This window comes from Pseudopodoces humilis, chromosome 3, assembly GCF_049639895.1.
Source record: "Pseudopodoces humilis isolate 2021_Gansu_Grassland_sample_001 chromosome 3, ASM4963989v1, whole genome shotgun sequence".
NCBI classification, from domain to species: domain Eukaryota; kingdom Metazoa; phylum Chordata; class Aves; order Passeriformes; family Paridae; genus Pseudopodoces; species Pseudopodoces humilis.
Window position 1 is genome coordinate 99,222,531 of NC_142202.1, and position 19,889 is coordinate 99,242,419.

General features: G+C 36.9%; 1 protein-coding gene across 1 annotated transcript in view; it reads left to right on the plus strand.

Moving 5' to 3' along the window:
* TAF1B (TATA-box binding protein associated factor, RNA polymerase I subunit B) overlaps nt 1–18,957 on the plus strand; it is a 45,530-nt gene extending 26,573 nt beyond the window's left edge. The window contains exons 9-15 of the mRNA XM_005521870.3: nt 7,084–7,231; nt 9,328–9,505; nt 9,812–9,858; nt 12,592–12,682; nt 13,150–13,220; nt 15,100–15,325; nt 18,311–18,957. Coding sequence (XP_005521927.1) covers nt 7,084–7,231; nt 9,328–9,505; nt 9,812–9,858; nt 12,592–12,682; nt 13,150–13,220; nt 15,100–15,325; nt 18,311–18,503 — 954 coding nt within the window. The 3' untranslated portion in view covers nt 18,504–18,957. The remainder of the gene's footprint in view (nt 1–7,083; nt 7,232–9,327; nt 9,506–9,811; nt 9,859–12,591; nt 12,683–13,149; nt 13,221–15,099; nt 15,326–18,310) is intronic.
* The last annotated feature ends 932 nt before the right edge of the window (nt 18,958–19,889 follow it).

Consider the following 19,889-nt stretch of genomic DNA (forward strand, 5'->3'; position numbering starts at 1 on the left):
ATATTTGACTGTGAGCATGAGCAAGCTAATGCTCAAGCACATGTCTCTCGTGGTTTAATAATATTGAAACTCATTTATTCAAAAACCACTTTAACTGGGAATCATATAATGTAAAATATGTCTTCCTCTGAAAAGTCGCCCATTAAAAAGCCTTTTAGGCAGCCAAAATTTTTTTTGTCCTAGTGAAGGAGTACTTCTGTATTGGACGTTCAGTTGGCTTTGTTCTCTTTGTATGTAGTAGGCTGCTGGCTCATCCTTATGCTGTCTTGAATTCTTCAGTAAAGACTGCCTATATGAGTTTAATGCAGTCTAATGCCCTAGCACCTATTTTTTTCCTCAAAAAGGCTTAAGCTTTGTTTATTGAGTCATTTTCTAAAATTAATCTTTTTGCTATATAAAGACCCTTCTCACTTGCTCTACAGCAATGATCAAGAGTAATTTGTGATTTTAGGATGTAGTAGTTGTTGCAGCTGAAAGTTATTAAAAGGAGAGAGGAAGTGAGAGGCTGCCAGTGTGACTTCTATGATTTTCAATTGGTATCCTGACTTCTTTTTTCTTCCCTTTTGACTATTTGTTGCCAGATAGATAACTTGGGCAACCTGTCTGCCTGTCTTCCAGGTGGACAAATTGATTTCCTTTTATTTCTTCCTTCTGCTTGATGGTAGGCTTTTAAAAGAGAAGCTTTACTTGTGTGCTTGGTCTCTTTGTCTTTTCTAATGGAAGAAATTTCACGAAGTGCATATTTCTTTGCAGTTATCTGAATGGAGCTATAGCAGTTTCACCTGTCTTCTTTTCATTTGGTTCCCTTTTAATAATTCCAGGCACACCCTCTCACTGTTACATCAGCATCTGTATGTGATTCATGGATATCAGGGTTTGGAGAAATCTGTCCACTCATTTAGTCCATGTAAAAATGAGTGCACTGAGTCAGACACGGGGCTCATGGAGTCAGTTCTGTGTCAGATGTGACCGAGGAGAGCAGGGTGCAGGAATTCTCCTCATACACTTCCACACTCACCAGCAAATCACAAAACACTGGGGTGTTTCTGTACAGCAGTGGTGACAGTGCTGACAATACCATGGAATCTCAAGATGGTTTGGGTTGGAAAGGACCTTTAAAGAATCTCTTCAAACCTTGCCTATGTCTCTTCTCTATAGCTTTTGTCCTGGCAAACAAGGCTTTTCTGAAAAGACTGAACAGAATCTAACCGTGTAACAAAGTTGACTACATTAGTTTTTTTCCAGCTAGGTTAAATGGCAAAAAAAGTTTCAGTATTTCCCATTTTTTAAAGTTTGTCTTCGTTGTAATACATGGTGTTAAAGTACCTTTATTGTGTTTGATTGTTGTTACATTAGTTTGTGGCTGTTCCAGGTGTGATGGTGGCTGTGCCTGAGATGTAGATAGAGGTCAGGCAAGGGGGAAAACCAATGTTGTTTAAAAATAAATTGACAGTATTTGTTGGTGTAGATTTATATGGGAGGTAGCCAGATTAGTAGTACTGTAAGAATGCACAAAAAACATGAAAAAAACCCATCAATAGTGACTGATCATATTAATGACCTAGTATGTAATGATTGGTCCACAATGTCATTTCATTCATCTTTAAATACTAATTTGGGTGTAAATTTCACAGTTAATACAGTTATTGTCTCTACTGTCAATTATTTTATGCAATCTGCATGCACTGTGGCTGGTGTCATGCCACATCAGGCTCATACTGCAGATGACCAGATACATCTGAACCAGTTGAGCAGCAGAAGCAAAGTAAGGTGAGCCAGGTGCCTTAGAGAACTTGACTGCTATGCTCATTGTTGGCACCTAATTTTATCTTATGTAAGTGTAAAGCCAGCTTAGGTTCCTGGGAATGTGTGTTTCAATCCAGACAGCATTCAAAGATCTTTATACACACTGGGGTGTATATACACATTTGGTTTATTATTTTTACAAGAAATATCTTTCATTTTATGGGCATGCTCTGCTGTACACAAGGTTTCAGGATTGTGTTGCAAAAATCCTTTCTTCATATCTCGTAACTTGTTGTCTTCCAAACCTACAAAGTTAAATGGCTTTTTAAATCCATTTCCTGATAAGTTTGGTACACTCTTTTTCCAACTTGGTCTAAGTTGAATTTGTCATCTTAAAAATGATGAAGCCTTGCTGAGTTTTGGATTATTGTCAGCATATCCAACTCTAAACATTAGATGATTCCCTGAGATTGACACAAAGCTGATAATGAAAAAATGAGTCAGACAATATTAGGATCCAGTATTGAATAGTCATTAAACAAATCCCTTGGGAAAAATGTCCATTGTGGAATATAAGCAGCACAGAGCAGACAGAACTTCAGAGAATGTGCAGGCATGGGGAAAAAAAGGGTCCCAGGATGGAAATGCACAGGTAGAAGGATGATGAGGAAGGCAATTGTGCTGCAAAAAAACTACTGAACAGACAAGAAGGGTGGAAGGGGAAAATATAAAATTAAGAATTTAGAATAACTGTATAATTACTTCTTTTCAGAAATAATAGAGCATTATCATTATAACATAAGCTGAATTGTGAATTTGTAAGTAATGGGATATTGTCCTGATATGGGAGAAGGAAATAGCTTATACAGTTATCCAAGAAGAGAGTTAGTCAAACTACATTTAAAACAAGAAGCTATGGAGCCTGAAAATTGTTCTAGAAAGCCAGCCAGTGCATACTGTTTTCTACTTGTTGATCAGCAACATTCTGATATTGTCCAAACAAGTAGGAGAGGCTGCAATCTTGGCTTACTCAAAACAATTACCTGGTACTGTATCATACTAATAGTTTGGCTCCTCTGCTCCTGAAAACCAGTTTGTTGTTTTCTAATACAGGTGAAAAATGCCATGTAACTTTGAAAGATAAAAACAAGTTATTTAAATAGTTTAATGAATATTTATCATTATGAAAATCTTGTTATAGACACTTTTTCACTGACTCAACAATGTGTATTTTGTTCTCCTGTGCTCAGGGGGCAGGGAAAAGTACTCTCAAGTAGTACTAATCTTCTATACTGCTTTCTGGAGAAGACCTGTAGTGACCTTATTTGTCACATTTGGGAGTAAGATACAAAGATTTTAAAAACAAAGCTTAAGAAAAGATCTTGGCAACCTCTGTACCCCATCTGGGACAAGTTACAGACTCTTTCAATGTTGTTGATCAGTCTTGAAGGAATCCCATCTTGCGAAACACCTGAAAAGGCTAGCAGGTGGCATAGTTTTAAAAGGGTTTTCTGTCAGTCTTCCTGGAATTATTAGGTGCCCTTAAGGGTTTGTAACTTGAGTTTTATATGTGGTTTTTATTGTGTTTCCCAGGCTCCCAAAACACGGTGAGAGCTCAGTAACTTCACGTGGTGATGGACAGGGGAGTTGTCCTAATATATAGCACAGAAATACATCTTGAATTTTTTAATTTATGATCGGATAAGTGAAAGTTATACTTGGAGAGTGTGTGGCATATGATCTAACACTGTCCTCTATTGTCCAAGTACTCCTCCCTTGGGGTTTAATCATGGGTTGCTGGAGGCAGAGATTTTATAACTGAAGGAGGGAGGCCCTGGCTCTGGGTTCTGCTTTCCTAGTGGATTTGCTGGTTAACTTCCAGTGCAACTTGTTTCATCAGGGTTTTTTTTTTTGGTTTTTTTTTTTTTGGAAGAGATACATAGCTAGGTAGAAGGTGTGGTAACTCAGTAATTTTGAGGCTGCTTGCTTGTTTGCTGCATCTTTCTTTTTCTTAATATTGTCTCAACATTTGGTGCGTTGGTTGTGTGGAATTTGGGAGTTCTCTCTCTTTTAAGCCTCCCAGTATGTTTAAAATTTTGCAGAATAAAAGATTTTCTGTGTGAACTCACAGCTCTTTCAGAGTTAAAGAGAGTATGAACAGGGCGTACAGCGATTGGTGTAAACAGACAATGTTTGATTACTGCAGAAACCCTTCAGTGTCCTTAGCCCTGACCTTTCAGCTTTCACCCCTGAGCTGTGTCCCAGGCAGGTGTGACCTTGTGCTGGATGCAGCTGTGCTTGCAGCTCCCAGTTCCAGAGGTGACTGTGCTGCTGGAAGCAGGGCTTCCATTCAGCCTCACCATCATGGCACAGCACTGCATTGTAGCAATGGGACTACAACAGGGAGTGCTTTTGAACTTAGGTTTAAACTCTGGGAAGCAAGCAGCAGTTGATTTCATTATCTTTATCTTCTATTACGATGCATGTTTCAAGTGTGTTCAGATCTCTTATGAACACACATCAACAAAAAACACTCTTTGTTAACACTGCTTTTAAAATAAGCCAAGTGGTAGCTCTCAGTCTTAATTTTTATTTGTAATTTTTATGCCATCTGTTTGCCTTCAGAAAAAGGAAGGCATTGGTTATCATTGCAAAGCAGAGCATTCTCTAGCCATTTTGAAAAAGAACTAAATTGCCTTCTGTAAATTGCAAACAAAAACTGTGAACCAAAAGTAGATGTTGGGCAGAGGGAAGAAGCTTTGATTCACTAATACCTAGGATAGGAAAGCTGTCTCCTTGCCCTGGTAACAGGGAGAGAAGCTCTGGTAAAAGGTGATAAAACTGTCTATGAGAGCCCTCCAATTAAGATCTATATTCGTTAAATTAGCTTGGTGTCAAATTAGACTTTGGATAGTTCCATTGGTGATAGTTTAATGTTTGAGAATGGAAATGCTTCAAATTACTAAATCCCCAGTGTCTTTATTTTCATATGTGCTATATTATTAAGAAGCTACTAATTCAATTCTTTTCATTAGGGGAAAGCATATTTCCTTGCTATCTAATTATGAATAGTATTCATGTAATGTTCTTACTTGAATTATGTGGGACTTTAATTTTTCTCCCAGTACACTCAAGAGAAGTTACATATGATTCAGGTTCTGTTCCAAGATTGGTTTGTTACTCAATTTAGCACTGCTTTTTAGAAGGAATGGAAAGTACTGTGAGCCTGGTCTTCTGCAGAACTCTTGTAATGCAAGTTTTTCTTGTTTCTCAAGATAGTCCTGGAGCAGTCTAAGCCAATTTCAAGACTGTTTAGAAACTATAATGAACATGATACGACTTCCTAACTGTTACAAAAAGTTACATGTGTAATAGTAGGTGACAGAATTATTCATTTGCCCTAAGCATGTGTTCATGTAAGCCTGAACTGCACTGAGGAGAGATAATTTAAAAAAAGACAGTGTAATATTGATAATCACTCAAAATTTAAGCATTGGCTACAGAGCTTATATTAAAATAGATGAAGGCAAATTATTGAGTAGAACCACATTAGGTCACATCATATCTTGTTGTAAACATGGTTACTCTGTAATCTGGGCCAAAAAAATAGCAGAAGCCTGAATTTGCTCTTGTTCAGGTAAGTTTTTAAGCTGTGCACAAAGCATAAAGCCCTGCTGAATTTCTTTTAAAGGAAGATTACATATGAACAAACTGACTTTATAAAATATGGATACATAATAAAGTGCTCTTCTGAATTAGAACCACTGGCTAAAGCAGAAAAATAATAGTTTTTATACATTTAAAATGGTAAAGTAGCCTGGACAACTGAAATTGTTGCTTTTAGAGGTAAATTCAAGTAATCATTAGAACTATAGGAAATTAAGAATGTTTAATGAAACAGTTCAGGTATTGTGAAATGAGGGTCAAACCTTACATCCATACTTATGCAAACTTCAGGTCCTGCTGAGTTCATTATGAACAAACATGTCAAAATCTTTCTGTAAGTTATATTCTCCTATAGCAGCAAACCTCAGTACAAACAGAGAACTGTCTTCATGCAGACAGTGGTTTCAAAAAGAGAATTCCAGAATTATAGTCACTAATAAATATGCAAATATGGAATTATTATACTTTTAAAGCTAAATAACATGAGAGATTCTATGGAAGGGTTCTAGAGAATGTGAGCCTAGTGCTGAATGGGAATATGGTCACAAAGACCAAAGAGAAGGCTAAAGTAATGATTTTTTTTTTTGCCTCAGTTTTTAAGAAGCAGTTTAGGGAATGTGTGAGCAAAGTGGATGTATGAAGGTTTGTGGGCAGTGGTGAGATGCTGCATAAGTGTTGAGACAGCTGTCTGGTATCACTGCAAGGTCACCATCAGTAAGTTTTGACCTGTTCTGGTGACTGCACAAGTGCTCAAGGGAGGCAGGGGATCCTTCCTCTCTTCTTGGCACTAGTGAGATACATCAGGAGTGCTGGGTGCTGTTCTGGGCTACCCAGGACAAGGGAGACATGAATGCAGTGGAGTGAGTCCAGTACAGGGCTGTGGAGATGGTAGGGTGGAGCCTGACAAATAAGGGGAGGCTGAGAGAGCTGTGATTGCTCCTCCTGCTCCTGAAGCTGGAGGATATTCAGGGCACGTATGCTGTGGTACCTGCAGGAGGGTGCAAAGGAGGAAAACCAGATCCTCCTCAGTGGTATCCAGTGACTGGATGACAAGGAATGGGCACAAATTGAAATATAAGAAATTCCATTTAAGTGTAAGGGAAAACAAAATCTTTTTTCCTTTGTTCAGTGAGGTTGGTGAAACACTGGAGCAGATTTCCCACAACCCTTGGAAGCTGCCATCTATGGACATGTTCAGTATCTGACTGGATGTGGTCCTGGGCAGCCTGCTCAAGTTGACCCAAGCGGGGCCGTGGACCCAGTGGTCTCAAGCAGTCCCTGCCAACCTTCACCATCTGTGGTTGTCTTAGTTCTTTAGACAGTTCAGCCTCAATTGCAAATTTCATCTCTATTATTTTTTCTCAAAGCTCTCAGTTTTGGAGCATCTGAACACATAATGAGCATTTCACAAGAAAGGTGGTGGGAGATCTGAGGCAACTTTCTATTTGTTCCTTGTATATTTTATGGAATTTAAAACTAGCACATGTTTCTCTTTGCAATATTGCAGTCTGGCTCCATTCTTGCACATGTTTAATCATAAAGTGCTAAAAGAATCAGTATAAATAATCCTGTATTAAACAATTCAGAATTTAACATCAATAACTAATTTTAAATAATTGACAAATATGGTAGTAGAACAAATGTATAACACCCTTTAACCCTGTTTTTCAGTCATGGCCTGTATATGAGGAAGTATTCAACAAAATGCATGAGCTTGCAGCATTTTTAGACCTGCCTCGTTTTCCAGATATAACAGAAAGCTGCTTTCTTCATCCAGACATGCTGTGCATGAAGTACTTGATGGAAGCTAATTTACCTGGTAAATATTTTCCCTAGCCCAAACTGATAAAATTTTTCTCTGGTTTATTAAACTCTAGCAAAAAGGCTTAAATTATTTCTTCAAAAGTCTGCTTTTTTCCTTCTAACTTATTCCCATTTCAGCTTGAACCAAAGGATATTCTTTCTATAGAAAGCACCTTCATCAAACATCTTTAGAGTATGTGTTACAAGCCCAGATATGCAAGGGCACTCTGATGTTGGCTCTGTAAGGCTGTGGAGTGGATACTTCATTTTAAATCTTTCAGTATCCATGTGAACTAAGAGGCACCTCTTGAATTCATGTGATATATTAACTTCAGCTAAATGATTCATGAAGTTGGGACCTGATTGCTTAGCTCTGGAATTCTCATATGTAATAATGACTGTATATTCTTTAACAGAATACATTTTGTGTATTATATATTATTGTATATTACCATTTATTTTAATATTAATTGATGGTGTGTGACAGATCAGCTGCTGTCTCTCTTGATTTATGCTTTAGTTCTGAAATAATATATAGCATAAGTATTGACTCATTTTGTCTATCTTAAAATTAAGTCTTGAATATTGGCTTGTCAAAGAAAGACCAGTATGTCCTAGTATGTGAACTCTGTATGTTACCATACTTTCTGTCAAATACCACTGTGACTGAAGAGGAGTTACACAGACAAATGGGCTTTAAATTATTTTTTTTTCTCAAAACATTCCAACAGTTCAAAGTAGGGGAGGGAGTTATTGTCATATTTTGCAATTAGTTACAATGAATAAAAGTGTCTGTTTTTTCTGTTTATTCACAATTGAATGAAGAGAAGATAACCAACAGATTTAGGGCTAAAATTCTGGAGTAGTAATTCTGATTTTGTGGTTTTATGCCAGTGTTGTGATCCCATAGAGGATTACATTATTTTACAGATTGTGAAGTATCAATTGAATCAAAAAAATGGCCACAAATTTGTCATTTTCAGGTTTTTTACAGAGAAATGCAAAACTATATACTCTTTAAAAAATTACTGCAGAAGAAGAATATATTGTCCTTTTCTCTGCAACTAAGAATTTTATCATGTATAAGCATTTTTTAAAAAATTTAAAAAGGGCTGCCGTTGTTGTCTTACAATTCCAAAAAATAAAAAAAAAGCAATTAATTGGGAGTGTTAAAGGACACTAAATACCAATGAAGAGACTATGTATCTGAAATAAAACTAAATATGCTGCTAATATTTATAAGAAAATTTAGTTTCCACATTTTTTTAACTTTTACTGTTATGTGTGGGAGATTAAAAACGAGTTCCTACTGAACTCTTTGTAAGCAACAAGAGAGTATAAGTACAACTGGATTGAGGTTGTACTTAGTCATACACTGCTAACCTTTGTGGCATCTGATGGTGATGTAATCAACTCCTGTATTTCTTGCTGAACAGGAAAGGTGAGAAATTTGGGGGATTTGTATCTGTGAAAAATAAGCAGAGTAATAAGAGACCGTATAGATAGCCTGCTGTGTGTCTTGTGGAGCTGCAGCTGGATGTCCCTGGCGTAGCCCGCGCGTGCCGCCGGGAGAGCCAGGTGTGACCTCGGCTGCTTTTGCTGGGGGAGCAGCCAGTGCTGCCCTGCCATGACCAAACTGCTCTCCATGCCCAACCAGCTTCTTTACAACCAGCCCTGTTCCTCCTCTGTGCAGTGCTGCTTCCTGCCATGGGGGTTTACTCAACATGCAGGAAAAAAGTTTGTGACAAGTATTTTGCTTTTGGGGACTTTTTTTGAAAATATATTTATGTGGATTTGTAATAGGCTGTCCTGCAAGAATGTTCAGCATGGTCTCACTTGTGTTATTCAAGTAACATCAAAACACTATTAAATATGTGATTTTTTTATTCTCCATATGAATATATAGTAAGTCACAGGTGTTTTCTGTGTAAGTACAGAGTAGGTTGCCCAGTATTTTTAAAAGTATCCAAAAATACTCCTCAGCCTGAAAAGTGTCTGTCAAATGGTCCTAAAAGACTTAAGCAGTATTTTCCTCAAATGGCCAACATATTTGCACTGTAAAAATATTTCTAGCTTGTCTTAACATTGTATATTTTTACTTATATTAATCAGATGAATTGCATAATTGGACTTGTCGAGTGGTGAAAAAGACCGGTATTGGAGAAGTGGATTTCCTGACTCTTATGCCTGGAAATAAGTCAACAAGAAAAGTAAAATATGATGTTCTTGCTGCAGCAGTTATTATAGTTGTGCTCAAATTATTGTTTTTATTAGATGATCACTATGAATGGTAAGTGTACAGACAAATCTGTAGCAACCCCCAAATTTCAATTAGTACAGATGTTTGTCTCAGATCATTCTTTCTTTGGAATTAAATTTATACTGCTGGAATTTCAATTAAGTTCGGTAGCTTAAACCATACACTTGAAGGCATTTTAGACATGAAATAATAGTTTATTTTAAAATTCATTGGGTTTTATCTGATTCTTGGAATAAAACTAGGATGTCATTTTCTTGTCCATTGTAATTGAACTTCATGTCAAAAATGCAGTATATGGATTTACAAAACAACCTGATTTTTAAAATTTTTTTACAGGTTACTTTCAGGGATTGCTGAAGAAAGAAATAAAAATAACACAGAAGGTACATAAATATTCTAGTAGAAGCAGTGTTATGATTTTGTAAATGAAACAGTTTTGCAGTCAGGGTTAGAAAGACTTTTCTTACTGATCTTGACAATGTGTTTTTGTCATTCATTAAAGGCAAATTTTACTTGGAGAAAAGAGTAGATCCTGGTCGTGTAAAATGGCCTCAGTGTACCTGCATAATTCTTACAGTTCAGGATAGGGGAGTTTGGTACACATTTTGTTGAGTGCCTCTCTGCTTCTGCTTGTGCATGTTTGCCTCTTGGTTTAGAGTTTTATCCGTGGTAGGTGGAGATAAATGGATACGCCATGAAAAGGGAACACACTTTGATCCTAAATAGCAGATACTTAGTAGGGGCATCAAACCACATTTATGATAAAATCCAAACTTGTTTCGTCTTGTTAAATAAAATGTCTTAGTGTGTAACATATTTCAGATTTAATCTAGTTTCTTCGTCCAAATAATCCTGAGAGAGTGTGGAAAAGCTAGCAGCAATTAAGATAGAGAAGATAATGGTGTGAACATGGTTCTTTGAGGGTAGAAAGACCAAATCAAAGATTAGAAATCTTCAGGAAGCTGTTCCATGGCCTGATCCAAATCACAGTTGAAGATAAGATCCAAGATGTGTTACAGTGGTTTATCTGTTGGACCTTTTATCTAGTTTTGGGTCATTTTGACCCTTCTGTTGCTTTGTTTAAAATTTAGGTCCATAATAAAATTATGGTGTTAGTCATGTGGGAGCTCAATTACTGCTGGAACTAGAGACAGTCATCACTGGTAACTAAAACTGGTAATTTTCACATTCAGGTGGATACACAAACATATGGTGGGTTTTTTCTTTTCCTTTTTACTTCCCTTGAAAACTTGAAGTACATGATAGTGACAGGAGTGGGGAGTTGTGCAACTGCTTTACAAGCTGAGGCTCAAAGTTAATGTCTTAATGGGGTTTCTCCTTTATTAACAAGTCTCATTGCCCTTGGGAGTTAACAGCTCATTCTTTGCCCACTTTCTTACTTTAAAATCTGCTGGTGCAAGTGATCCATATGCTCTGTTTTGTTGTCCCTGTGCTTAAAATGTTGGGGTGATGGTGAGCAGCTGCACAGAGGAGCTGGTGTGAGAATTTCTGTTAGACAACTGATCGGTGCCAGAGCTCAAAACTGCCTCTGGCAGTTTCCCAAAGTTGGAGTGCTGAAATGAATAATGGTTAATACTGAGTTTGAAAGATTCAATTTATCTTGACTTCATTCTCAACTTAACTATCCATTCTCTAGTCTTTTTTTTTTTTTAAATTAAAAAATAGCATTTCAGCTCCTATGTTTCTTCAAGTCATACTGGAAGCAGTACAATAGATGTAGTTACCTACTGTGTGTGTTCTGTGAACTGCACACATCCACAATACAGGTTGTTCAAATAAACATGATTGAGATATGTATAGATGTATATGTATGTGTGTATCAGAGCTGTGTATTTTCCAGTCAGCTCAGCTATATGAATGTCAGACCAGCGGTACTTGCCAGGTGAAGGATTATTACAGTGTAGCACCATGTCTCTGACAAGGGGCTTGCATGTGACAGATGCTTAATAATTCATATGAAGTTAAACACAAATTTCTACCACCTCCCACATTGCTCTCCCAACAATTTAGGGGTATTTACTTAAACCTTGGGGTTTAGGGAGCTGATAAAAGAAGTTGTATCCAGACCTTCAGATTTCAAGGAGTACTGAGGGGTCTTTGTTACTTTCATGTGTTTCTTGGTTTTTGAGACCATCTATGTTTTTAGCATCTAGACAGTCTGAGGCAGGATAATGCAAACAGCAGAAATGCAAATAATACAAAAGGTATGTAAGTTTGATTGTAAGAACAGTATATTCACCTTCAGGAGAGTTTAAACAGCTGGCTGGCAAAGCTGAGCATGACGCAAGCATCGCACGCAGTGCAACTGGGGCAATGGGGAAATGCAAAGCCTAGTTAATTCACAGTGGAGATATTCCACCCACACGGAATAAGAGTTGACTATTTTTAAATATATAAATATACACCATTTTCAGTTCAAAATTCTTATCCTTACTTGGTCTCCTTCAGTCTTGTGCTTCTTTAGAGGATCAGTGAAAAAGGTCCTGCTAAATGTCCTATGTCTTCATGTTTTTGCATGTGCTGGTAAATACTTGTTCACATATCAACAAAGTGAAGTTCCTGTCCTCCAAACCATGAGAGGCTGATAGGAAGTGAAGGCCGTTGTCTAGTGTATCTCTCCAACCCTGTAAGATTTCATGGGTAGTAGAATAGAAAGTGAGGAGCTGATGATACCCTGTGAAATTTTGCATATGAGCTTCTTTAGATTTTGTTTAAACTTAAGCTTGATGCATAGTTTCATTAATCCCTTGAATTCAACTCTGAAACAGTTGAAGGCCACTCCACACAGTGGAGAACTAGTTGATTTGGTAGAGAGGAGGTAGTTTCTAGGCTTAGCTTTCCAGAAAAGAGGGAAAAGGTTTGACTAGTGTTAAATCTATGAAATCTAAGATTGGGGCTTCTTTGCACTTCTTATGGCTTGTTGTTCTTTCACTCCATTTCTGTATTTCTCTTTCTTACAGAATTATTAGATCAAGTATGTTTTCTTTAAGCACATATCATTTAGGGTGCAAGATGCAGGGTCTAACTGCTTGGAGATGACCTTCTCTGTCATTCTTTAATTTCTTCCCAAATGAATGTGTATATATTTTATTCAGGTGGCCCATATTTTGAGTTTAAGAAGTGGTATGAGGTGGTAAAACATTCCTTGGATGTGGAGCAAAAGAAATTGGATGAAGAAAGAGCCAAGTAAGAGGTTTTTAAGTACTTCTTTTTTAAGGTAGACAGTTCTACATGAACTCCTGATCTCTACTAAATAAATAATAATAAAAATCCCTAGTAAAAAAAAATAGAAATTTGCTCCACATATTCACCCACCAAGCTTGAGTGAATAGAATGATTAAATCACTGTCTTAATTTTCTATTTGCACTCATAATGTTTATCCAGGTTATTAATTAAATGCTCACTTACTGTGAAAAATAGCTTCTACAGCTGAACAATTAACTGGTTATGGTAGATCTAGGCTAACATGTCTTGGTTTGCCTACTCAGGAAAAATTTCATTTATATGTTGGAGGGGCAGTGGCTTTTTATAGCACTAAACATTAGATGATTTTGATTTAAAACTCTAGCAGTATTTGTAATAAGTTATTATTCTTTTATTCATTTGGTCCAGCTTTCTGTTTGTTAACAATTCTTATGTCTCTTACTGGTAGGTATCTGTGGAGATGTGAAAAGCCGTTGTTTTATTCAGTCAAGAATAAATCTAAAGTTCTAAAGAGAAGACGTGAGTAAACTTTGCTTCTTCCCAGCAACACAGAAATCTGCTCCAGCTTTTCCCACCATAGAAAATCTTCAGCTGTGACTGATAACATTTACGTCTTAAAGTATTTTGTCTCCTCTCTTTCATCTCTGGGTACAATTAATGTAGTGCTGTTTTACAACCCATGGCTGGAATTTTTCAAACACGCTCAACTGAAACTGCCTTTGCCAGTCTTCCTAACAACCTACTGAACCATGTCTCAGGATGAGTGCTCTTGTCCTCAACTTCTCTAGTTTGCCTTTGTATCATTGTTCCTTGTGAGTTATTGGTCCTCCGTAGCTTTCCTATTTGTTTCCTCATTTAGCTTCTCATATGGTTTGTTATGAATATCCCAGTGTCCTTTGGTACATCTCCCACGTCCCTCTCCTCTCCCACTCCTTGCAACCTTCTACAGAAAGCAAGGAAGGCTTGAATTGCATAGCCAGCTCTAGGTGGTCGGAATGTAGGTACAGCTACTGTTTTTAGTAGCTCTGGAAGTACTTGTGAGAAGTTTCTGGGTTTGTGTTGACAAAGAAACAAAACAACAAAACCCCAGTTGTCTGTAGAAAATAGGAAAACCAGAATTTTATTCAGCCAAATTAGATCTGGAGTTCTTCATTCTACATTTTTTGTTATCCAGAAAGCAGCAGGCATTTGAGAGAGATAATAAGTGTTGCAAGCGATATTTTTCCTTTTATATGCTCTTTCAGTTTCTGGAAGTGACAGGTTCAGGGACTTCTAAACAAGTTGTATAATCCTATTTGGTTTGAGTTACACCTGTTGGATTTCTCGTTCAAGAATGCAGTAGGGGTTTTTCTAAGTACTTACTCTTCAAAATTCAGTTGGGGTGATCCTGCAGTCAAGTCATGTTCCATGGAAAACCATGCTTAGATATAGTTATTTAAAGATGATGATTTACTCAGATGCCCTTTAATTCTTGCATTTAGAGGATTCCTCATCTGGCTCTGCTTCTCTTGGAGCTAGAAGAGGACCACTTAGATTACAGAGCTTTATCATAATGTGAGCAGGAATATCATGATTGTAACAGGGCAGGATTCATCTTAAAATAAATATACCGTAATAGAGACAAACAGTGCTCTAGAACACTTCTGTGCCAGGTACAGATTTTCAGAAAACTTCCTAAACCTTTGATTTTGATCACAGATTTTAGTGTAATCTTGAAAGATAAACTTCTCAGTTCTCGGATTGTTTTAGGAGGTTTCTTCCTGTGTTTTAGGGTTTTTTTCTTCAATATATGAATGAGTTTATTTAAGCTCATAAAAAGAAGTTAAAATTCCATCCAACAATAATTTTTAACCTGCTTTTTATCCTAGGGAAACAAAGCATAGGCAGTCATACAGTGTGTGCTGATCTATCATGATACCTTCTTTCCCTTCTCAGCCTCAGTAACTTAGGAAAGCTTGTCATTCATTCACTAGCAGTGGGCAAACATGGAGTGGGGTTTTTTTTATTGTTGGGGCTTTTTACCAGTTGAAATTTGCACCATGAAAAGCTTAACCTTGAATCCATGTATGTATGAATGTGCTTTCTATCAGGATAAAAATCCTGGCAGAATCAAATGGATTTTACAGGTTTTACTTGCAGGAATGTTTTAGAGAATATCATTAGGTATAAAAGACATGGCATTGTTTCAAAATGTTTCACTAAAACCCTTAAAGAGGGAGGCAGAGAGAACCTAGAGACTTAGAGGATTTATCAGTCTTATATGCAGAGGTTTAAAGAAAAAAACAAAATAAATTTAAAAAGCACAAATACCCCATTTTCTTCTTGTATTAATAATCTCTGAACAGTATTCTGGTACTTAATACTTTTGTATTTGTTTCTTTTGTTTCTCTTTGCATAGAAATGGTTGTGAACTTACAAAATCAGTTTGGCAAGCTGTCTGGTTCAGTACAACGTGCTGAAAAGCCAAATCCTTCAAGTTTTCAGTTAAGTTGGTCTGAAGAAAACACAGATGGGAGTTGTTTTCACGGGCATAGCCTGAAGGGAATTTTGCAAGAAAAACATGGTTTACTGACAGCCATGAACCCTGACTATTGGCTGTGTACAGTTAAACTATGTAATGAGAAGTAAGTATTCACATTTTTGCTAAATACAGTTTGGAAAGTTCTCCTGAAAGTAAAGTCCTGTACATGTATTTTTGCAAACAACAAACACAGGGTGTGTGCACAAGCTATGTGTTCGCATATAGTTACATTCATTTCTAGAAAGGGGTGTGTGAGGAATGGATAGTCTCAGACTGTGAATAGACAAACTGTAGCAAGAGTGATCAAAGTGAGGTTATGAGAAGAGAGGAGACAAAATCAGCAACTAGAGTCACATAGCAAGAGTAGCAGCTAGGTGCAAATATTCATTTCCTCATAGTGTTTTATGAAAATACTTGAGATAAAACACTCCAGAGAATGGAAAAACAGTCCCATTCATCTCCTCCCTGGCCTCTAAAAAAAGCACAGATAATTCATTTTCTAAATCACTATACTGATTTTGTTATGGCCTTAATCACAGTGACTTCTGGATCATATGCCAGACTTTGGTTCTGCCATTGGTTATATTATGATACCCTAATCCAGAAGAGGAATGTATTGGTGAATATCAGTGAAAAAGATCAACTCTGTAGCTGGCTTGGATTCTCCTGAATTTCTCATGCATGCTATTGGAAAGTGGTTTTTTGGAGAGGAGGCTGGGTTACATTCATGTGAAACGAGATTTCATTTGTCTATTGAATAGCAGGTGAAATCTTTACCTGGTATATAATTCAAAATGGCATTCAGATATCAGTAGCCCCTATGCAGTCTTAGTGATATGGTCTTGATTTTTAAAACATTACATTTCCCTTGAAAATAACTGGGTTTTACAAGTATGCAGTCTTTTCTGTCTTTCTGTGGATTTATTTGCTTATCTTTATTTTCCTTTTCACTTTACTCTTCACGTACTCACCATGACAGAAATGGGTTGGAATAATGTAAGCACAGTGTTACGTTACAAGAGGTTTGGCTATATGGATTCATTCTTTTGTATGAATAAGAACCTTCTTTTTTTTCTTTAAGGGAGTAGAGGTAATAATCCTTTTACCACAGATTTGCGTAATCTTATGTACACATTGAATGAGTGGATATTTCGGTGTATGTTTGTGTGAATAATCTTCCATGCAAAGTCTGTTTTTAAACCTACATTTTCATATGTAATATATTAAAATGTTAATGGCAAACTGTCATAGCCTTCATGAAACAAGATTTGAATTTAAATTCTTACCAGTTAAATTTCCCATTATATCATTTGCAATGCAAGTAGTTAAGTATACATCTGACACTTACTTAACATTGGAAAACAACATCTACTCCCTCAGATATGAGGGTTTATCCTCTGTGTATGTAGAATAGAACTAAAAAAAAAAAATCTTACGAATTCACTTTCTCTAAAAACCAGCATGGCCTAACTGGACTGCTAACATGCTTTATTCCTGGGACTAAAGTGTGATTACAGTGTTAGCAAAGCTGAGATCAGTCAAATGGTGAAATGCTTTTACATTTTATTTTAAAACTTTCTGGTGTAAGCTGGATTCTAAACTGATTTACTATGGAAGTCTTTAGGTGGCAGGAGTTATATTCAATGTTCATAAAGTCTTTTCCAACCTAAAGGACTGTATGATTCTATATGCGATGAGGTATTACAGTGTGTGAAAAATGTTGTAATGCTTTTGGGGGGTATGAGGTAGGGCAGAGGATGGGATATATGGCATGAGAGACCTAGTTCCAGATTTCCAGTGTGCCAGACTTTGGGAGGCTTTGAACAGACTGCACTCTGTGAAGCGTGGCTTGCCTGGCACTCAGGACAGGTCTGGCTGTTCCTCCAGTTTGAGGGAAAATGTAAATGTTTGCTGGGCCAGAGGGAGCGAGCAAATGACTTTATAGTCTAGTAATTAGCACATTTACCCATAAATTGGGACAGACAGATCCCAGTTGTTCTGGTGAATATTTAAGATAGCTGCTCTGAATGAGACACAGACAACATTTTAACTGCTTCTCCACACCCCAAGGCAATACCTAGTAAGTTAGATGTATAGGATTTGTAGGTGAATATAGCACCTGTGCCCCCATATCATTGTACATGTTGTACACAATGTAATGTGTTTTTATTTAAATACTGAAACTTTGTAGTATTTTAAACTAAATTTGGGGCTTACCCAGTTTGGTGTTTTTCCAACCTAAGTTGCTGAACTTAATGTTTACAGAGCTATCTCTGCAGCTCATCCTCTGTGTCATCTTTTTTTTTCAGTCTGACACTTGTTACCAGCAAGTCTAGTCTGCTCTTTTCATTATATACTTCATCAATAAAACCACCTCATCATTTTCATTAACATTTTCACCACAAAAGCGACAAAATAATGAAGCAGAAGGCTGCTACAATGCTAATTGCGTTCTGTTGATCTCATCAGTTTTGCTCCAATGTTTCCTGTGTTACTCCCATTTACTTAACTTAGCTTTTCTCTCTTGTTTCTCGACATGTAATTTGTATTTAGCACACAAAGGCAATGGACAATAAATGAATGGGTTATTATCCTATGACATAGTGTCAGGAAGATGAGAGGGAACCCTCTGGAGCGAGAAGAACAGAGTAAAGAGCCTATGGTGTCTGGATTGGATAGCCTTAGAAATTTAAAAAATAGGGTGAGGTAGACATTTTAATACTTTGCTACATTTTCTAAAAGCTGGAAAAACAGTGATTCCATATAGTCCTGAAAGGCAAAGAATGTGTGCTTTGCCTGGCCGAGTAAGATCCTGATTCATAGTAGCTTTTTCTTCTTAGTGTGTTTGCACCAGCTCTGGAGATATCTTGGATCAGTCCTATACTTCAGGGTTTTGCAGGAGTGGATCACCTCACAGGAATCAACTAGATTAATCTAGTTCACTGTTAAGTGATTAATCTAATCACTGTTCTGTAAACTAGAATGTTGGTAAAATGTAGAGTTTGTCTCTAATTACAGTTTAATATATAAATGCTAGCTAAATGCACTTGTAATTTAGGGCTTTTGTTTTCTCTCCATTTCTTTTCAGATTGTGTGGTCATCTGGCTCATTACAGAGAAGTAGAGTTTCCTCAGAGTTACCATTTTGTACTAGGGTTGTTCTCCTTTCTTCTGAGGATTCAGCCCTCTTATATCCATGATGAGGTGTGTATGATAGAACACAAACTTTTTAATAAAAAACTCAGTAAAAAAATAAAATACAACAGAGTCCTAAGGAAGTAAAAAAGGCCTAAAACACCAGTATAAACCCCATGCAAACCAGGGTCTTACATCTAAACTTACACTGATTCTTTTGTCTCATGGACATTTTTTGTTAAGATAGTAGTGCTGGGATCTACTACTGTACTTGAGTTTTAGTGTCATTTTATCTGAAATTTAAGTCACTGATACTGGGAAATGAAACTACCATGGCAACTATTAATTACCATTTATTTCATTAATTTGCATCAGAGCCAACAGGAAGTTGTGAAATTACCATTTTTTTGGGTATAATTGTACATATTTTGAGTGTACTGGACATGACATTTGCATAATTACATTGTGAGATTTTGCAATTTAAATACCTATTTTTTTATTGCCATTGTATGACAGTAAATATATTTCTAGAAAATAATGTTTATTTTGTTTTTAAATGCTATGTGAACAAATAAAAGAAGCAGTCTGTTAATGTTGTTAATTGCAGTGAGTTTTTTTCTTTATTATTTCTAAACCACATTCCAGTTGTTCTGGAACAACTCTGGCACTGTTCTCTATATTTCCTTGCATACTGTATATTTCCCAGTCTCTTGTTATGCCTGAGCCTCTCATTTAGGTTAACACCATTCAGGTCCACATTCCACTTGAGGCTTCACAGATTTTGCAAATACTTTTGTACCTGGTATAAAATCTGATCCCATTTCCTATGCAGCGGTAACTGCCAGGTCCTCCTGTCATTCTTTTGCAAGGCTACTGTTAAAGCCTTGAATTTCTTCTGACCACTTTATACTCCAGCAGCTTGTGCCCTGGCCATTCCATCAGTTTCTCATGCTTGATCTTACTTATGCACCATGTTTTTATACTGTTCCAGACAGCATGTAAATGAAGTTGGGTGCTGCCACTACATGAAAGACACCATAACAATATACATACATATATTGAACCTAGATGCTGCGTAGATACCCAGATGAATAATGCTGCTTTCAGCTGAATGAAATTAAATTCATCATTTCAAACCATCAGTACAGAGCACAGAACTTACCAAATCTGATTGATCAAAACCAAGACCAACAGCTGTTTATTATAACTAAGAAAAATGGTGCTTGCAGACTTGACAAAGAGTAATGACTTCCTCCCCGAGCAAAGGCTTCAGTGAGATGTAATCTGGGAGGGTAATCAGTTCAGGGAGTAGATTGTGAAGGGTTTAAACCATGAAGTTGTTTAAAAAATGGGAACAGGTGAATGATAGGAGTCTGGAGCAAGTGATAGCGGTATCTCACATAAAAGTGGGGCAGACAGGACTATTAAAAGTGAGTTTTAATAGTTACATGGAAATACTGGCAAACCAGGAGGCTTTGCTGGCTCAATAGAGGCAGGAGGTAATACGGTGTCCTGATATGGGGTGACACAAAA